The sequence below is a fragment of the Peromyscus eremicus genome, chromosome X, assembly GCF_949786415.1.
Source record: "Peromyscus eremicus chromosome X, PerEre_H2_v1, whole genome shotgun sequence".
Taxonomy (NCBI): domain Eukaryota; kingdom Metazoa; phylum Chordata; class Mammalia; order Rodentia; family Cricetidae; genus Peromyscus; species Peromyscus eremicus.
The window spans coordinates 23326515-23342998 of record NC_081439.1 but is presented as its reverse complement, the minus strand read 5'-3'; the positions used below and the strand labels follow the sequence as shown (position 1 = coordinate 23342998).

The 16484-nt window shown below is 40.7% G+C and overlaps 2 protein-coding genes across 2 annotated transcripts in view; one reads left to right on the top strand and one right to left on the bottom strand.

Annotated features, from left to right (window-relative positions):
• Ofd1 (OFD1 centriole and centriolar satellite protein) overlaps nt 1-411 on the bottom strand; it is a 39125-nt gene extending 38714 nt beyond the window's left edge. Inside the window, exon 1 of the mRNA XM_059250215.1 lies at nt 82-411. Within this exon, the coding sequence (XP_059106198.1) occupies nt 82-90 (9 nt within the window). The 5' untranslated portion in view covers nt 91-411. The remainder of the gene's footprint in view (nt 1-81) is intronic.
• Nucleotides 412-482: 71 nt separating this feature from the next.
• Trappc2 (trafficking protein particle complex subunit 2) lies at nt 483-14369 on the top strand. Its single transcript, XM_059250214.1, has 6 exons — nt 483-598; nt 7270-7342; nt 9359-9470; nt 11666-11808; nt 12480-12567; nt 14221-14369. The coding sequence occupies exons 3-6, from the start codon at nt 9378-9380 to the stop codon at nt 14317-14319; spliced, it is 423 nt and encodes a 140-aa protein (XP_059106197.1). The 5' UTR covers nt 483-598; nt 7270-7342; nt 9359-9377; the 3' UTR covers nt 14320-14369.
• The last annotated feature ends 2115 nt before the right edge of the window (nt 14370-16484 follow it).

Sequence of the window (16484 nt, the reverse complement as noted above, 5' to 3'; positions counted from 1 at the left end):
AAGATGCTTAACGGAGCTTTAACGAGCATAAACAAGGGACTTCCTTTCATAAAGACCCTAGGAAGAGGCAGGTGGAACTACCTGAGCCATTATTATCTGCTTCCTCCTGAGCTCGCCCCTCTACGGCCAGACTCCGTGGGCCAGGCCAGACCGCGGGTGGAGAGAGCCCCTGACTTCCGAGCCCAGCCTCTGTCTCTGGGGACCCGGAGCAACAAGGGAGCTGAACATTCAGTCCATTACTCCTGCAAGCGCGCGCACTTCCTCCCGAAGTTCCAAAGGGTGGGAGGGGCCGTGACCCAGGAGGGACTCTGGACAGAAGAAAGATGGAGACCAGAAGCGGCCGCTCGGGAGACAGTTTTCACTACATCCACAGCTCCCGCCAACGCTGCTCTCTCCCGGTCAGCCAGCCCAACGTACCGGCCAAACGTACCGCCACGGGTTGGAGGGCTGCGACGCATGCGCGAACTCAGGCCGGCCAGGCCATATCTCGCGAGAGCGTACCCTGAGATCTCGCGGGAATGACTCCGGGTTTCCCGGCTGAAACTACCCAGCGCGGGTTTCAGAGGCGGTGGTTTCTGCTGTCAGCGGCTCCCTACAGGTAGGATTTGGAGGGAAGGGGCGGGGCGGGCGGTCCCTCCGGATCCGCGAGGGACGCCGCAGGCCCCACGCGATGCGGATGTAGGTCTTGTACCTCTGTCCTGCCCTGACTCGGAACATCAGAGCCAGCCCCCGGCGCCTCTTAATCACCATTCTCCTGGTAGATACACCACCCCCACCCCCACCTCCCGTTTCCACGTGGAAACGACCTCCGCGCTCCCGGAGCCTTGGCGTTCTTGCAGTCAGTCAGTTAACCCAGTGTATCTTCACTGCAGTGCCATTGCAGTGGTCTGCTCCCATTAAATACCAGTAGTACCTTGTCCCCGCACACACGTGTCTCCGGACTTTGACAGATGCTCTCAGAAGCAAAAATCGCATCTTGTTGAGAACCACAGAGTTTAGTTTTATAGAAAACCCCTATTTTATTTTTTTATTTTTTTATTTTTTTGGGTGTGTGTGTATGCTGTGAGAAAGATAAAGATGAACCAAGTGCTAAGTGCCCAGGATGCCTAGCTCAGATTACAGAGATCCAGACATGGTGGCTCGCCTGTAATCCTAACATTGGAAAGACTGAGGCAGGAGTATTGCTTAAAGTTGGAGGTCAGTTTGGGTTATGTGCCTAAAGAAGAAAATGTAAATGTGGGGTTGGGGAATGTAGCTCAATTGGTAAAGTACTAGCTTAGCATACACAAAGCTCTGGATTACATCCCAGGCACTGCATTGAAAAACAAAAACCCCACAGTATTGGAGGCAGGAGGATCAGAAGTTTAAGATCATCCTTCACAACATAGCGAGTTGGACACCAGTCTCGCATAAATAAGACCCTATATCAAAAAAGAAAAAAATAAATAAAATATAATTGAAAAGAAAAGAAACCAGAATCCCCGGAAGCAAGAGTGAAAAACATTGCAGTCAGTGAATTGAATGATAACTAAGAAGGCTTGTGGACTTGTGGATAGTTTAGCAAGAAAGGTGGTTGCAGGTGGAAGTAATTGAGGGCATCTCTATGGAGAAAGTGTGATTTTTTTCAGTGCCTTGACTGGTAGCATTTGGATAGTAAACAAAAGGATGAGCACAGGGAGAGGGGAATAGGCAGAGGAATAATGTCAGGGCTCACTTGGGGCACTGGAGATCCTAGCCTGACTCCTGTGTTATGTGCTGGGGATGTTAGGTATTTAAGTTCTATGAAGTCACAGTTGGATCATTGTTAAAGCTAACAGCACAAAGGAGTACAATGAGTTTTGATGCATAGCTATAAAAAAATAAAAATAATCAAAGTTGAGAGGTGGTAAGAATAGTAACAGACTTTATTGGAGTTGAACAAGCTTTGGTTTTTTGTTTTTTTGGGTTTTTTGTTTGTTTTGGATAATTACAGAAGTTGGAGTGTAAAGAATGGCTTAAGGATGCACACAGAATTAGAGAGAGCATTTAAGCATGAAGAAGAATCTGGAGCAGATATAGTCAAAATGAGTTTGAAGAAAGTAAACTGGTAGACTGGTCCACTCCAGCAGAGGTGAACAGTAGGACTGAGGAGAGACATGGAGCAATGTGGGAGGACCTGTTTTGAATACTAACACATGATCATGAGAGGCATTAAAGCTTTTGAGCAGAATAGTGAAGACTATTCTAAAAGGATGCTGATGTGTTGTAAACACTGTTTTTAAATAGCATTAGTGCCCAAAGATATTTGAACTCTTCACACTGTCTTTGGTCCCAAAGTTAAACAGAAGTAGATTTAGTGGTCTCTAAAAGCCAACATAAACTCACTTGGGGGTGAGGGCATTGCTTCTGACATTTATAGGGACATTTTCCTGTTAGAGATCTGTCAGTAGTGTTCATACAGCTCCTCATTACAGCAGACATGTTCCATGTGACACCAGTTTAGTTTTGCAGCCCTTAATTTGTGGAACAAATGAAACCACTGCTGTGAGGAGCACAGGGCAGTTTCTAGAGGTTCCTCTGGTTCCTCCAGGTCTGTAGAGAGATTGGCTATAAAAATGGATAGCTTTGAACTGGGGTGTGTGAGTTTTATCTTGTATTTGCCTGTAACTCAAAAGCTTAACTTGGAAAGGATTTCTAAGTTCATCCTCCCGCTCTTGCACCGGAGGTAGTCCACCATCATGAATTTTAGTGTTTTGCTATCTTCAGATGACAGCGCTGTGTGTGGCCTCTATAGCAGTTTAGAATAAGTCTGTCAAGTCCAGAGTTAGCAAATACTTGGTCTCATGCACATACTGCACTTCCCTAAACCCATAGCTGACATGAATAATTGATCACAGTCATTCACTGCTGACCACACTGTGATCTCAGCACCAACTCCTGGCAGTCATGCCAGCTGATTAGATTTTGCTCTCAAGAAAGCCTTTGCTGTCCCTAGTGAAATTCCTTTCTACTAGACATTGTATTGTATTTTAATAATATGTACCCCTTCCACCAAAAGAACACTTCCCACTTAGTTTAAAACACCTGTAGTTCCTTCTATTGCTCTTGTTTTCTTTCCAGAGCATTCTTTGTCTCTATCCCACCTTTCCTCAACACATAGTTTATTGTATTCATCATTTTAAACTATGATCCCCAGAACTGAGTACCTTCTGCAGAGAATTTAGTGAAGATGACAGCAGCCTTTCTCCACCTTGCTTGGACATTGTCTTACTCAGCTTTGGTTGTTGTTTGTTTTGTATTTTTAGATTTATTTTGTTCTGGGATGTGTGTGTGTGTGTGTATACAGGTGGCCACAGAGGCCAGAAGGAGTTGGATCCGCTAAAGCTAAGTTACAGACAGTTGTGAACTGCCTCATGTGGGAGCTAGGAACGAAAGTTGGGTCCTCTGCAAGAGCACTAATGTTCTCTTAGCCACTGAGCCATCTTTTTGCCCTAGCTGTCTTACTCTTCATGTAGCCTAGAATGCTTTAGCTTTCTGTTCTTGACATGTCATACTGCCTTACTGAGCAATAAATTCACACATTTGGGTTCATATTCCTTTTTACTCTAGGTTTCTCTCCTTTTGTTGTGTAGTTGGTTTGTTGTTACTGGTTTTGGTTTTTTGAGACTGAGTCTCATACTGTGGCCTAGGCTGGCCCAACTCACAGCTATCCTCTTGTCTTAGCCTCCCAAATGCTGGGATTACAGGTGTGAGCCACTATACCTGGCTTCAGTTGATTTTAAAACTCAAATGCAATACTATGTCTCTGCCTCTTGTATCTTAAGGATTTCATGCAAGGGCTGGAGAGATGGCTCAGAGGTTAAGAGCACTGGCAAACCACATGGTGGCTCATAACCATCTATAACGAGATCTGGTGCCCTCTTCTGTCATTCAGGAATATATGACACAGAATGCTGTATAGGTAATAAATAAATCTTTTTTTAAAAAAAAGAATTTTATGTGACACATGAATTTCTTGTAGCCTTACAGACAGTGTAAGTGTTTGCTTGTTTGTTTGTTCTTATCTTGAGACAGGGTCTCTCCATGTAGTCCTGTGTCCTCAGTCTCATATGTAGGCCATGCTGGCTTAAATTCACAGATATCCACATGCCTCCAACTCCCAAGTGCTGGGATCAAAGGTGTATGCCACTATACCCACCAGTGGAAATCTCTTTTTATTCCTAACTTTTACCTCTTAATAGCTGCCTTGTATTTGAATGTGATAAGTAGTCTTCAAGTTACTGATTCAGTGCCAGGCATGATAGTTCAGACCTACAATTCAAGCACTCAGGACACTGAAACAAGATCATGAGTTCAAAGCCAACTTGGGCTACACAGTAAGACCCTGTCTCCAAAAATGAAACAAAAATTTTTTTTAAAAAAACCTTATAGATCCAAATGCCTATCTGGACCAGGTTAAGGTCAGACTCAAAACCTCTCTGGAGACATTGGACCATAAATTGGTATAGATACTCAGTGTTCCTGGGTATTAATGGTAAGTCAGCTAGCTATAAATCGCCCCTTATTCAGCAAATAATGAGTGCTTCCTGGGCCTTTGGCACTGTTGTGACCCTTGGGATACCATAGAGAATAAGAACAGTGTGTCTGTTCTCATTGAGGGTGCCTTTCTATACTCAGGCTGTAGGTCTCCAGTGTTCTCTTACGTAGATACCAAAATAACCCAGAAAGTTTGCTGCCCACCTACATTTCCTTTACAAAGCAGAAAAAAATAAGTTTGATGTGGTTTGTTCTTAAAGTAGAGAATGTGCATGAATAATAACTTGTTTTGTTGTTGGTGGTGGGTTTTTTGTTTTTTTGTTTTTTAACTTATACTGAATGAGCTACTGTACAGAAAAAGGTCCTGGCATGGTGTCGGACCAAAACCAGCCAAGTAATACCTACTTATGTTGGTGTTTTTATCTCTGGATATACCCAATTATGGAAGAGGAGATAATCCTTTTACCTGTTTTTGAAAATAGGAATAACATTTACCTATCTTTTAGCAGATAGAACCTTTCTGTGCATATGATTTCTTTAATGTCACTTAACAGTAGATATAGATTTGTTGCTCTAAGCTGTATAATTTGCCAGGACCTGAAGATTTGTTTGAATTGAAATGCCTAGGAATTTTTCTAATGACTAATATGCAGTCTTGAAGTTTGCATCCTGCCCAGCCTGGCTTGCTGCTGAGAAGGCATGCTTTGTAACAGAGAAAATAGGAATTAGGCAGATTTGCATCTTCAGTTATTTCAGTGTATACCCAGTGCTGGAAACCCTGCTTTTCCTAATGGTAACCTACAAAAGGCATTTGCTTTTCTTAACATACTTCACACACTTCAGTTCTTTTATGAATTTTGCTCTTTTCATGGAGCCTGGCTGGCTTTGAACTCATGATCTGCCTGCCTTAGCTGCCCCAATGCTAGGATTGCACTGTCTGGCTTAATCTCTGTATTTGGGGTCAGCTAATAAGCACCTTTTCTATCCACAGGAACCGTAACATATTCAAAAGATGCAGAGATTAGAATATGGATATCTTCAGAGAGGGAGGTCTATTAATTAGGCTTATCTGAGCTAGGCATTTTGAAACCATCCTGGATTCTTCCTTTTTCCTCTGTGTCCCAATATAATCTCCTACGAAATTGGGTGTGTCCATCTCTTCAAACTAGCCTTGTGGAGATGCTTCAGGGGTCTCCAGGGCATTGAAGAGTTGAGCAGACACGTACATTGGTCAACACAGGTACTTTTAAACACAGCAGTTACTTTGTGTTTGCTTGTTTGTTTGTTCTTACCTTGAAACAGGGTCTCACTCTAGTTCAGGCTGTTCTGGAACTCACTATGTAATCCAAACTGGCCTCAGAGCCACAGTGACCCTCCTGTCCCAGCCTCCCAAGTGCTGGGGAAACCGGTATCAGACAGTTTGTATTGTTTTATATGTTGGAACTATAAATAGTAATACTTGTTTTGTGGGTTGAGAAGGTGCAGAGTTTTATAAAGAGTTTAGAATAGTTGATCTAGAGTTGAGCTATTCTGTATTGGAAGTGCTAGCCCACACAGATACTTAGTTCAAACCAAAAAATTAAAAATTCAATTCTGCAGTTATACTAGCTACATTTCAAATGCTTAGTGGCTTCCATATTAGACTGTATGGTTGTACATCATTTCTATCTTGGCAGAAAATTCATTAACGTGGACAACAAAGAAATGTTTCACCTTTGCCCAGTACCCAGAGTGAGGTAAACCAGAGAATAGTTGCTAAAAGGTTGTAGGTGCTCCCTTTCTGAGTCCAAATGCTGCGTGTTTTCTCTTACATATGGGATCTAGGTTGAATAACATTTGCACATAAAAGAAGAAGTGGGGACTATTTGAGAGAGGGCATCTGTAAGAAGGAAGCAACAAGAGAGGGTGGTGAGGAAGTGGGAGTGATCTAAGTGCATTGTGCCTGCTTGAGGATGTCCTGGGAAAGCCATTGCTTTATGCAGTTAATAAGTTCTAAAGGAAAGAAGCTCTGTCTCACTGCCCAGCTGGATAAGTTGTAAGAGAACCCTCATATGTCTGTCTTTTGGTTCCTATTTTTATCTCATGCTATCTAGACACTATGCTTCTTTAACAGTTGCTCATCCCATAAAGGACCAAGTGTGGGGCATGATGTGGGTTATCTTTCTTATGCATCCACTTCCTTCTGCTGCCTGAAGGCCCCCTCCTATGCTGTTGTTGCTTAAAAATATATGTGCTGAGCAAATTAAATCCTTCCTTTGGCAAACTGCAGCCCTGCAACCTATTCTAGCAAGAATTCATATCGTTGTTGACTTGGTTCACATTCCAAGTTCTTTCCTTTCCTTTTCTCTGCGACTACTACCAAGTCTCCCCAACCTCACATAGCTTTTTTGTCATTCCTGCTTATCTTTGTTACTCACTTTCATTATTGGACCCTTTTCTTATCTTTCTTCTAAAACAAGCAGCTTTTTCTGGAAAGGACTAAATAGTAAACACTTTTGGCTGTGTGTGCTAGATAGTCTCTATTGCCGATGCTTAGCTCTTCTACTGAAGGGCAAAAGCAGTTTTTAGACCATAGTAAGAGGATGCATGATGCATGAGGTTAAATTTTGGCCTGCAATCTACGGGTGTAGGCCCTTGTCCCAGATAATGTTCTAAATCTTCATTGTGTCCAAAGAGTCTCTTGTTTGTCTTCCACAATCATAGCCTTCCATTTTGAACTAAAAGTACTAACTTCGCCTTGCTTTCCTTCTTTAGGAAACACGTTTCAGATTTCTTTGGATTTCATTGATTTTTCTGTGTGAATCAGCAGAAGACCCAGAGAGTCTTGGTGAGTTGTGGTCTCTCACATCCTCAGATGTCCATGAGGCTGGACACCATGGTTGACTAGATTCCCACCCCATGTTGAGGAGTTACTAGTTGTCATATCCCAGTGTCATATATTCGTCCATGTTATTCTACATAACACTTACCGAACACTCATTGTTAGCCAGACATCCTATGTTAGAATTTCATGCTTTAAATATGTTGGGTTGTGTAGTAAGCTTCCACAAATATCAGTGAAGTAGCTCCAGTGGTACTACTGTTGTATAGATGAGGCCACAGACAGGGAGATTAAGCTGGTTCCTGTAGTCACATTGCAAGTAAGAGTCAGAGCCTGGCTTTGTCTAAATCCAGAGCCCTTGTACTGAAAGTACAAGCATACTAGAATCCACCCATCTACCAACCCAGATGATTTCTGTTGAAAGCCATGGAATAGAGCTGGTGCAGTCACTTGCCACTGAGTTTGATCCCTGGGACTAACATGGAGGAAAGAGATGACTGATTCCACATGCATGCCTTGGCTCACACCCTCACACACACACACCTAACACACACAATAAATGAGTGTAAAAAATGTTTAATGTAAAACCATGGAATACTTGGTTTCTGCCCACCCTACCCCAGTTTCTCTTAATTTTGTTGTTTGTTTTTGTTTTGAGACAGAGTCTCACTGTTATATAGCTCTGTCTACCCTGGAACTTGCTATAAAGACCAGCCTGGCCTGGAAGTCGCAGAGATGCACATAACCTCTGCCTACTGAGTGCTAGGATTAAAGGCTTGTCTACCATGCCCAGTAAACTGTTTCTTAATAAATTAGTATATGAAGAGACATATCATAGGCCTTTGCATTTTCAGAGACTTAAATTTGTAGCATATATCCTTCTGATAGAAAACAAGTACACTGTATAATCTGTGAATAAATGTTACTTTATCTCTTCTATATAAAAGTGGTCTGTGGTATAGCTGGTTTTTAGCCTCCTCTAAAGGGTACCTCCTGAACATTTCTGAGGCAAGCTATTTATTTCCTTTGCCTTTTCTACTTTTTATTGTATTTAGCTAACCAGCAACCTCTATTAGTCTTTCCAGGTGTTAATATGAACACACGAACCCATGTGGTCCAACTTAAGCACAATATACTCCATCAGATATGGAGACCCTTGAGCTAGCTGAATGTTTCAAATTTTTCAATCATGAGACTACTTATGATATACTACAGGTTTTCCATTTTCCTCCAGAAGATATAGTACATAGGGTTCTAAATGACATATCACAGATATTTAATGTGTAAAATCCAAAAGTCATATGCCTATGATAGTATACCGGAAAGCAGACCATGTTGCCATTTTTTGTTTGTTTGTTTTTGTTTTTTTGACACAGGATTTCTCTGTATAACAGTCCTGGCTGTCCTGGAACTTGATTTGTAGACCAGGCTGGCCTCGAACTCACTAAGATCTGCCTGCCTCTGCCTTCCAAGTGCTGGAATTAAAGGCATGCACCACCACCACCACCACCACCTGGCCCATGTTGCCAAATTTAAGAAAACTTAAGGGCTGGAGAGATGGCTCAGAGGTTAAGAGCACTGGCTGTTCTTCCAGAGGTCCTGAGTTCAATTCCCAGCAACCACATGGTGGCTCAAAACCATCTACAATGAGATCTGGTGCCCCCTTTGGCCTGCAGGCCGAACACTCACTGTATATATAATAAATAAATAAATCTTTTTTTTAAAAAAAAAAGAAAACTTAAAATAGTAAGCCGGAGAGGTAGTGACGCATGCCTTTAATCCCAGCACTCGGGAGGCAGAGGCAGACAGATCTCTGTGAGTTTGAGGCCAGCAGCCTGATCTACAGAGTGGGTTCCAGGACAGCCACAGCTACACAGAGAAACTCTGTCTCCAAAAAAAAAAAAAAAGAAAAGAAAGAAAGAAAATCAAAGAAAACTAGAATTCTGTACTTCATGTTAATCATTTGGGTTCTCAATATTGAGGACTAAAAGTGTGTGTTATTTTTTTATTTAATTTGATTAGGAGCTATATATTGAAGACAATGTCTGGAAGCTTCTACTTTGTAATTGTTGGCCACCATGATAATCCAGTTTTTGAAATGGAATTTTTGCCACCTGGGAAAGCAGAATCCAAAGTATGTATACAACCTTAAATTTCATTAAGAATTTTTAGGGCGTTTGTAATGGTATGGAATAATAGTGTTTTAGAACTGAAATAGATCTGGAGAGATGAAGCCACTGAGATATAGCAACAATTAAATAAGGCTTTCTCTGGAGTCTCACGGACTGTTAGAAAGCAGCTAGAGAAGGAATGTCACCTACTGTGAAATGCTTCTTAAGCATGTGGAAGTATAGCCCACCTTTCAGGGGCCTGGAACAATTTTTGTTGCCTCAAAATGCCATAGTAGTCCATTCTGTTTCAGTAGATCACATCTTTCAGCAGAGCAGACATAGATCAATTTACACCTGAGGATTAAAAATAACCTTACTCCCATGTGTTGTCCACCTGTCATTGGGACTATAGCACTTCATATCAGTGACTTTTGCAGCACTGCTTACATTGTTCCCATCCTACTGGAACCCAGGCTACGTCAGGAAACTCTAAAAGCAACAGCAGAGGTGACACTTTCCTTGTTGGAATGGTTCCAGAGGAACAAACTTGATTCAAGTCATAATGCCCATCATTCAGAGTAAGCCAAGGAGTTGACTTTTTAAAATTAATTGTAATGTACAATCTTAACTAGGAGATACTTTTCAACTATTCAAATTGTACCACCAAAATACCAGAGAAATTTGTTTAAGTATTTTTTGCTAGTTATTGGTCCTATGTTATTTCAAAGCTTTGTTTCAAGGAAAACACCTAAGCTTTGTTTTGAGGTAATGGCAGCAATAAGCTCCATTCAAGTTGCCACTTACATCCAGTTTCTGTGTATTCCAAAGGCCTATTGGGTAGTAGCACATGAAAACACTTCTAACTTGACTTGGTCTTAGCACTTTCTCTGGCTGCTATCACCTTCTTAAAGCATCTCCAGTTGGCCTCCAATTCATGGATGATTCTCTGTCCTCAGCCTCCTTAGTGCCAGGATTACAGGTATGAGCCAGCACACACAGTGAACCTCTTTCCAAGGACATCAAGAACACTGGACTAGAGGTCTACTCTACTCCAGAATGACCTAATTTTAACTGACCACATCAGCAGTGACCCTCTTTCTAAGTAAGGCCACATTCTGAGGACCATGTGTTTCCTCAAGGAGAGATTAGCAGTGGTTCTCAACCTTCCTAATGCTGCAACCCTTTAATGCAGTTCCTCATTTTGTGGTGACCCCCAACCATAAAATTATTTTAGTTGGTACTTCGTAACTGTAATTTTGCTACTGTTACAAAATGTAATGCAAACATCTGATATGCAGATGTTCTTAGAAGACCCCTATGAAAGGGTTGTGTGACCACCAAAGGGGTCACGACCAACAGGCTGAGAGCCTCTGCTATATACTATATAGAGTATTTTATAGCAGGTAGTTTTTGAAAAAAAAAAATTCTGAAAGAGAATTCTATGGGAGTAATACTACATCCAGGTTGTGAGGGTCCTTTCTACATTATAGTGAGTCATTCCTACCTTCTTTCCATTTGGGCCATTTTGCCCACAAAGAGAACACTCCTGATTGTGACAGGATTGTTTCTGCAGTTGACAGATGACAATTCATGGCTGAGGCTGAATATGACCTCCCTCCCCATCCCAGATCCCAAAGCCATGTAAGTTCTTGTTCTGTAAGAGGCCTAGCATATATCTTCACCAAGTGTCTCTTTGTAGTCAGGAAGCTTGGCTCTCCCTGTTGCCTCCAGCCCTTGAGGCCCCATGTGCATGGCATCCCTTTGTATCTTTCCTTGACATCCATTTTGGTCTAGGAAAAGTGCCCTCTTTGATCCACATCTACAAACGCACACTTTGTGTTTCTTTTCTAATAAGATATGGGCTTCTGGAAAGTAGGATCTGCCTTATTTCCCCCCTTAAAAGTAGTAGTCTTTTAACATAATCTTTTACATCTCATGATGACAATACATAAGTAAATGCAAAGAATCCTCCCCTAATAAAAACATGCATGTACAGAATGAAAACCAGGCATGCTGGTGCACACCTGTAATCCTAGCACCTGGGAGGCTGAGGCAGGGTCAAGAGCTCAAGACCATTCTAGGCTACATAGTAAGGCCATATCTAAAATAAGAGAAAACACACATGATAACAAACAAATTGACAGAATTTCAGAATGGATTGTCTGTGATCCCAATGCCATATGGAAATGTTCATCTTTCTCCATTCTCTGTCATTTAGGATGATCACCGTCATCTGAACCAGTTTATAGCCCATGCTGCTCTTGACCTTGTAGATGAAAACATGTGGCTTTCTAATAACATGTACTTAAAAACTGTGGACAAATTCAATGAGTGGTTTGTATCGGCATTTGTCACTGCAGGGCATATCCTTTCCTTATGTTGTAGTTTGTTTTCTGTTGCTATTATAAACAACTTCAGGAAGAAAGGGTTTATTTAGGTTACACTTCCCAAGTTACACTCTATTGTTGAGGGAAGTCTGGGCAGGAACTAAAGCAGAGACCATAGAAGAATACTGTATACTGGGCCTGCTCAGTCTTAAATTCATCTACCATTCTTATAAAGCCTGGGCCCACCTGCCTATGAATGGTACTGCCTACAATGGGCTTAGCCCTCCTACATCAATTAACAGTTAAGAAAATGCCCCTGAGACATTACTACAAATATTTAGCCAAAGGCTGAGTTAGAAAACACAAACTTGAAACATAGAGGCAGTCTCTGAATTTGAAGACTTCAAAGAGTCAGGCTGAGATTAAATTTTCCATTTATGAGGCTTTTTTTTTTTGTAAACACGTTTTGTTTAACAGATAATTTTAAAGTGTCTCACATGCAAAACTAGGGTTTATCTGAACCATACCAAGGGCTATTTTACTTTGTTTCCTAATTTTAGAAGATTACATTCTCCTGAAGATAACTTGAAGCCAGCTTATATATTCAGCTTTGCCATCACAAAATGTGACTAATATGAAGATTATCTTATCAGATAATTGCTTTGAATTTTCCATTTCCAGTAAAGATTATGCCTTAATTTTTTCACATATGAGATTTATTATGCTTCATGATGTGAGGCAAGAAGATGGAATAAAGAACTTCTTTACTGATGTCTATGATTTGTATATAAAGGTATGGTATACTCTATAATTTAAAATAACCTGATTTTTAAAAAGAATAGTACTGGAGACATAGTCTAGATTAAGGCATAAAAATCAATTCCTTGTATCATTAGTAATTCTACTTTAGTGTTTTCCCACATATGTTATGAAGTACTTATATTAATTAGCTAAGGAACTGATGAGTTTTAACTTTATGTTAAAGCAAAGTATTAAAACCCAAATTAACAAATGTCTGGGAGGATCATGAGTTTGAAGCCAGCTGAGCTACCCAAGAATTCGAAAGAAAAAAAAAATGACTACACTTAACAGCAGTATGGTGTAACTTTTTTTAACTGAACATAAGAGACATTTACCATTTGTTTACATAGTCCAAAGGGTCATATAGATAATCCACATTTATAATGAATTCAAGATAGATTCAAGATCCATGTTAATGTGTATAGGTCATATCAATCATACGGCTATTAGGTTAGCTTCAGGTACTTCTCAAAACTAAAATATTGAAATACAGAATTCCTGAAGAGGTGCCAGGTAAGGTGATGCATGCCTGTGGTACCAATACTTGGGAGGTAGAACAGGAAGATCAGGAATTCAAAGCCAGTCCCAGATAATATGGTGAGTTTGAGGATGCTTTGGATTGCCTAAGACCCTATTTCACACAAACAGGCGTGGCATTTTACGCCTGAATTCTAAGACTTGGGAGACTGGAAGGATGACAGTGAGCTTAATGCTAGTCAGAGTTAGAGTTCGAGGCCAGGCTAGGCTACAGAATGAGAAACTGTCTCCCAGAAAAATTTTCTTTAAGGGGAAATTTCTGTTGTTTGTTCATTTACTTATTTACTTATTTTGGTTTTTCAAGACAGGGTTTCTCTTGTGTAGCTTTGGCTGTCCTGGAACTCACTCTGTAGATGAGGCTGGCCTTGAACTCAGAGATCCACCTGCCTCTGCCTCTGCCTCCTGAGCGCTGGGATCAAATGTGTGCACCACTACCACCTGGCTGTTGTTTATTTTTTAAAGATTATTGTTGCATTTTTCTGTCTGTTTGTTAGGGGTTGGGGGCTGGAGAGAGTTGGCACCTGCCGTGGTGAACATAATGGAGAGAGGTTAAAGCAGCTTGCAGGAATCAGCTCTCCTTTCACCATGTAGGTCCTGGGGATGGAAGTCTGGTTGTCAAACTTGACTTTAGGCACTGAGCCACTTGATTGATTGGTTGATTGATTCAGTCTCATGTAGCCCTACCTGGTCTTGAACTCATTATGCAGCTAAAGCTAGCCTTGAATTCCTGATCCTCCTGTACCTCCCAAGTATAGAAATTACAAGGGTATGCACCCACACCTGACTAAGATATTACAATTTAACAATGGGTATCCTTTGAGAAGTCCACACAAATGCCCTGGGTGTGCCTTACTTCCTGGGTGTCTCTTTCTCTTTAACCTTTGTGATTACAGTCTATATTTAAATACAGTTTATATTTAAGTACCTTTTTAAAATCCCAATTCTGCTTCTTTTAAAAAAATGAACAATGGAGTACTTTCAATGAGAATTAAAAATGAAACTCAGGCTTTTGTCTTTGCTAAATTTTAAGTTAAAATTTAAATTTCCTTTAGCACCCTGTGATTTATTAGGCTCTTTAGCAGCTCACTAATACCTTCTTCTTTCCTAGTTTGCAATGAATCCATTTTATGAACCCAATTCTCCTATTCGATCAAGTGCATTTGACAGAAAAGTTCAGTTTCTTGGGAAGAAACATCTTTTAAGCTAAATGGAGAAAAACTCTGAAATAAACAGTATCACCATCATGGGGTATACTCAGGAATGTGTGCGCTGTAAGTAATTTGAAATAGCCTGGAAACCTTTCACTTAAAATTGTACGTTTTCATGTTGATTGTCAGCATTAATTTTGTTTGTGAACAGTGTTATTTATAAAGAGCTCTTTACCAGTAATTTTAAATGTTTTTATTTAAAAGCTTGAGGATGAACTTTTGTCTTTCCTGATTGACATAATTTGATCTTAATTTATTAATTCAAAAGCATATGTCATAGTTTACTATTTGTTAGATGTGTTTAAAACTAAAAGCTTCTGCAGACATAACATATTGAGTTATTTATACTTTTAGATAGATTCTTTTAAAATGCATAATACACTGTAGTACCAAGAAGCTGCAGCAGAAAGCCCCTGCCGTGCCAAGTGTTACATGCCTGCCAGCCTCCATCAGGGGCTCAGAATAGTGATCCTGCTATAACTCTAAACCCTAGACCCATGTACACTGAACCAGTAACAGGCCACGGCAAAATGTGTGGCCTCTGTCATCTCATATTCTTGTTTTTCCGTTCTTAGTAAACTAAAATGAGCTTGTTATATCTGTACTTAAAAATGTTGTAATACGGCTTTGGTTATTACTATGAAAAGCCTGGGTTACACTGACATTTGCATTTAGCCTTTTAAGCTATATACAGAGTGGGAGGTGGCAGATGTGGTCTATAAGAAATATTGGTTTGATTTTATGGTAGTACATATGCATGGAAAAGCAAGTAAACCAGCTTTTCATGTACACACTGGAAGACTTTTTTTCCATTCTAATTTTTTAGTAAGCAGTTATAAGTCTTGTATCCGTTTGTGAAGTTGTTACCATCACTCTTTGATTTCTTAAATAAAGACTTATATTCAAGATTGTGGTAGTTAGATGCCTACTTTTAAAATGCAGCCCAACACCAATACTTTTTAAATCCCATTTCCCTGCTGAAGTCTGAAAACTAATATGGTACATCTCAACCCATTTAACAGCTCAGATCACAGATTACCTTTCACTGACTGCCAAAGTCACTCAAGTAAAAATCTAGAACTTGAGGCTGGAGAGATGTTACTTGGCAGTTAAGAGTATGTTCTGTTCTTGCAGATGACTCAGGTTGGCTTCCCAGCACCTAGGTGGAGAGATTCTAGAGATATCCAATGCCTCTGGCCTCCTTGAGCACCTGCACTTACAGGCACATATTAAAAATAATAAATCTTTTAAAAAAGGTCTAGTACTTTGAACAATGCTAATAGGAGCAACCCAAATATGTGCTTATCATATACAACTTTTCTCACCCTCAGTGAGTACATAACCCACACCCAAGGAGGTGCTATAATTCCAGACAACCAGCAGCAGCATCATATTATAGCATGAAGTCAAGGGTGAGACTTGGCTTCTAGCCCTGGAGAGTAAGAGGTACCTTTCAAAGAGCCTTCCTTTTCTTCAGGCTTATGATCGAAAGATGGAACTAGGACCATTCACCTTGTATGAGTATACTGCCAATGCACTAATTTTCATGTGTGAGTGTCAAGCTCAAAGGGAAGTCCAGCAGTCACTGGGACCTCAGGAAAGCAGCATTCCAGGCATAGAGACATTGGAGCCAGAACCTGTGTAAGGGGCAGAGCATTAAGCAAGCTCATCTGACAAAGCTTAAATCTGATAGGAAAATCCCTACCAGATGAGAAGTTTTTTGTTGGCACTAAATTTACAGTATACATTTATACTCCAAAGGTGAGCCAGATAAAAATACACAAACCTATTTGTGTCCTTTCTGTAGCTGGAAATTCTTAGGCTACTTCACTCAGTATCATCCATATTTTTGGTGTATTTCTAATATATAGGCACTATTAAGTCTTTACTCTGTCCATACTACTACCCCTGTGGCTTTTTAAAGTTTGATTTATTCGTGTGTGTGCGTGTGTGTGTGTGTGTGTGTGTGTGTGTGTGTGTGTGTGTGTGAGAGAGAGAGAGAGAGAGAGAGAAAGTTTGGAAGGAGGTTACATATCCTGTGGCACAGGGACAGGGTTTCTCTGTGTAACAGCCCTGGCTGTCCTGGAACTCACTTTGTAGACCAGGCTGGCCTTGAACTCACAGAGATCTGCCTGCCTCTGCCTCCAGAGTGCTGGGATTAAAG

Bases quoted from the DNA above. Each gene is read 5' to 3' on its own strand.
- Trappc2 (XM_059250214.1), top strand. From the start codon at position 9,378: ATGTCTGGAAGCTTCTACTTTGTAATTGTTGGCCACCATGATAATCCA. The intron at 9,471-11,665 runs GTATGTATACAA...TCTGTCATTTAG, and splicing joins CTGGGAAAGCAGAATCCAAA to GATGATCACCGTCATCTGAA. The intron at 12,568-14,220 runs GTATGGTATACT...CTTCTTTCCTAG, and splicing joins TCTATGATTTGTATATAAAG to TTTGCAATGAATCCATTTTA.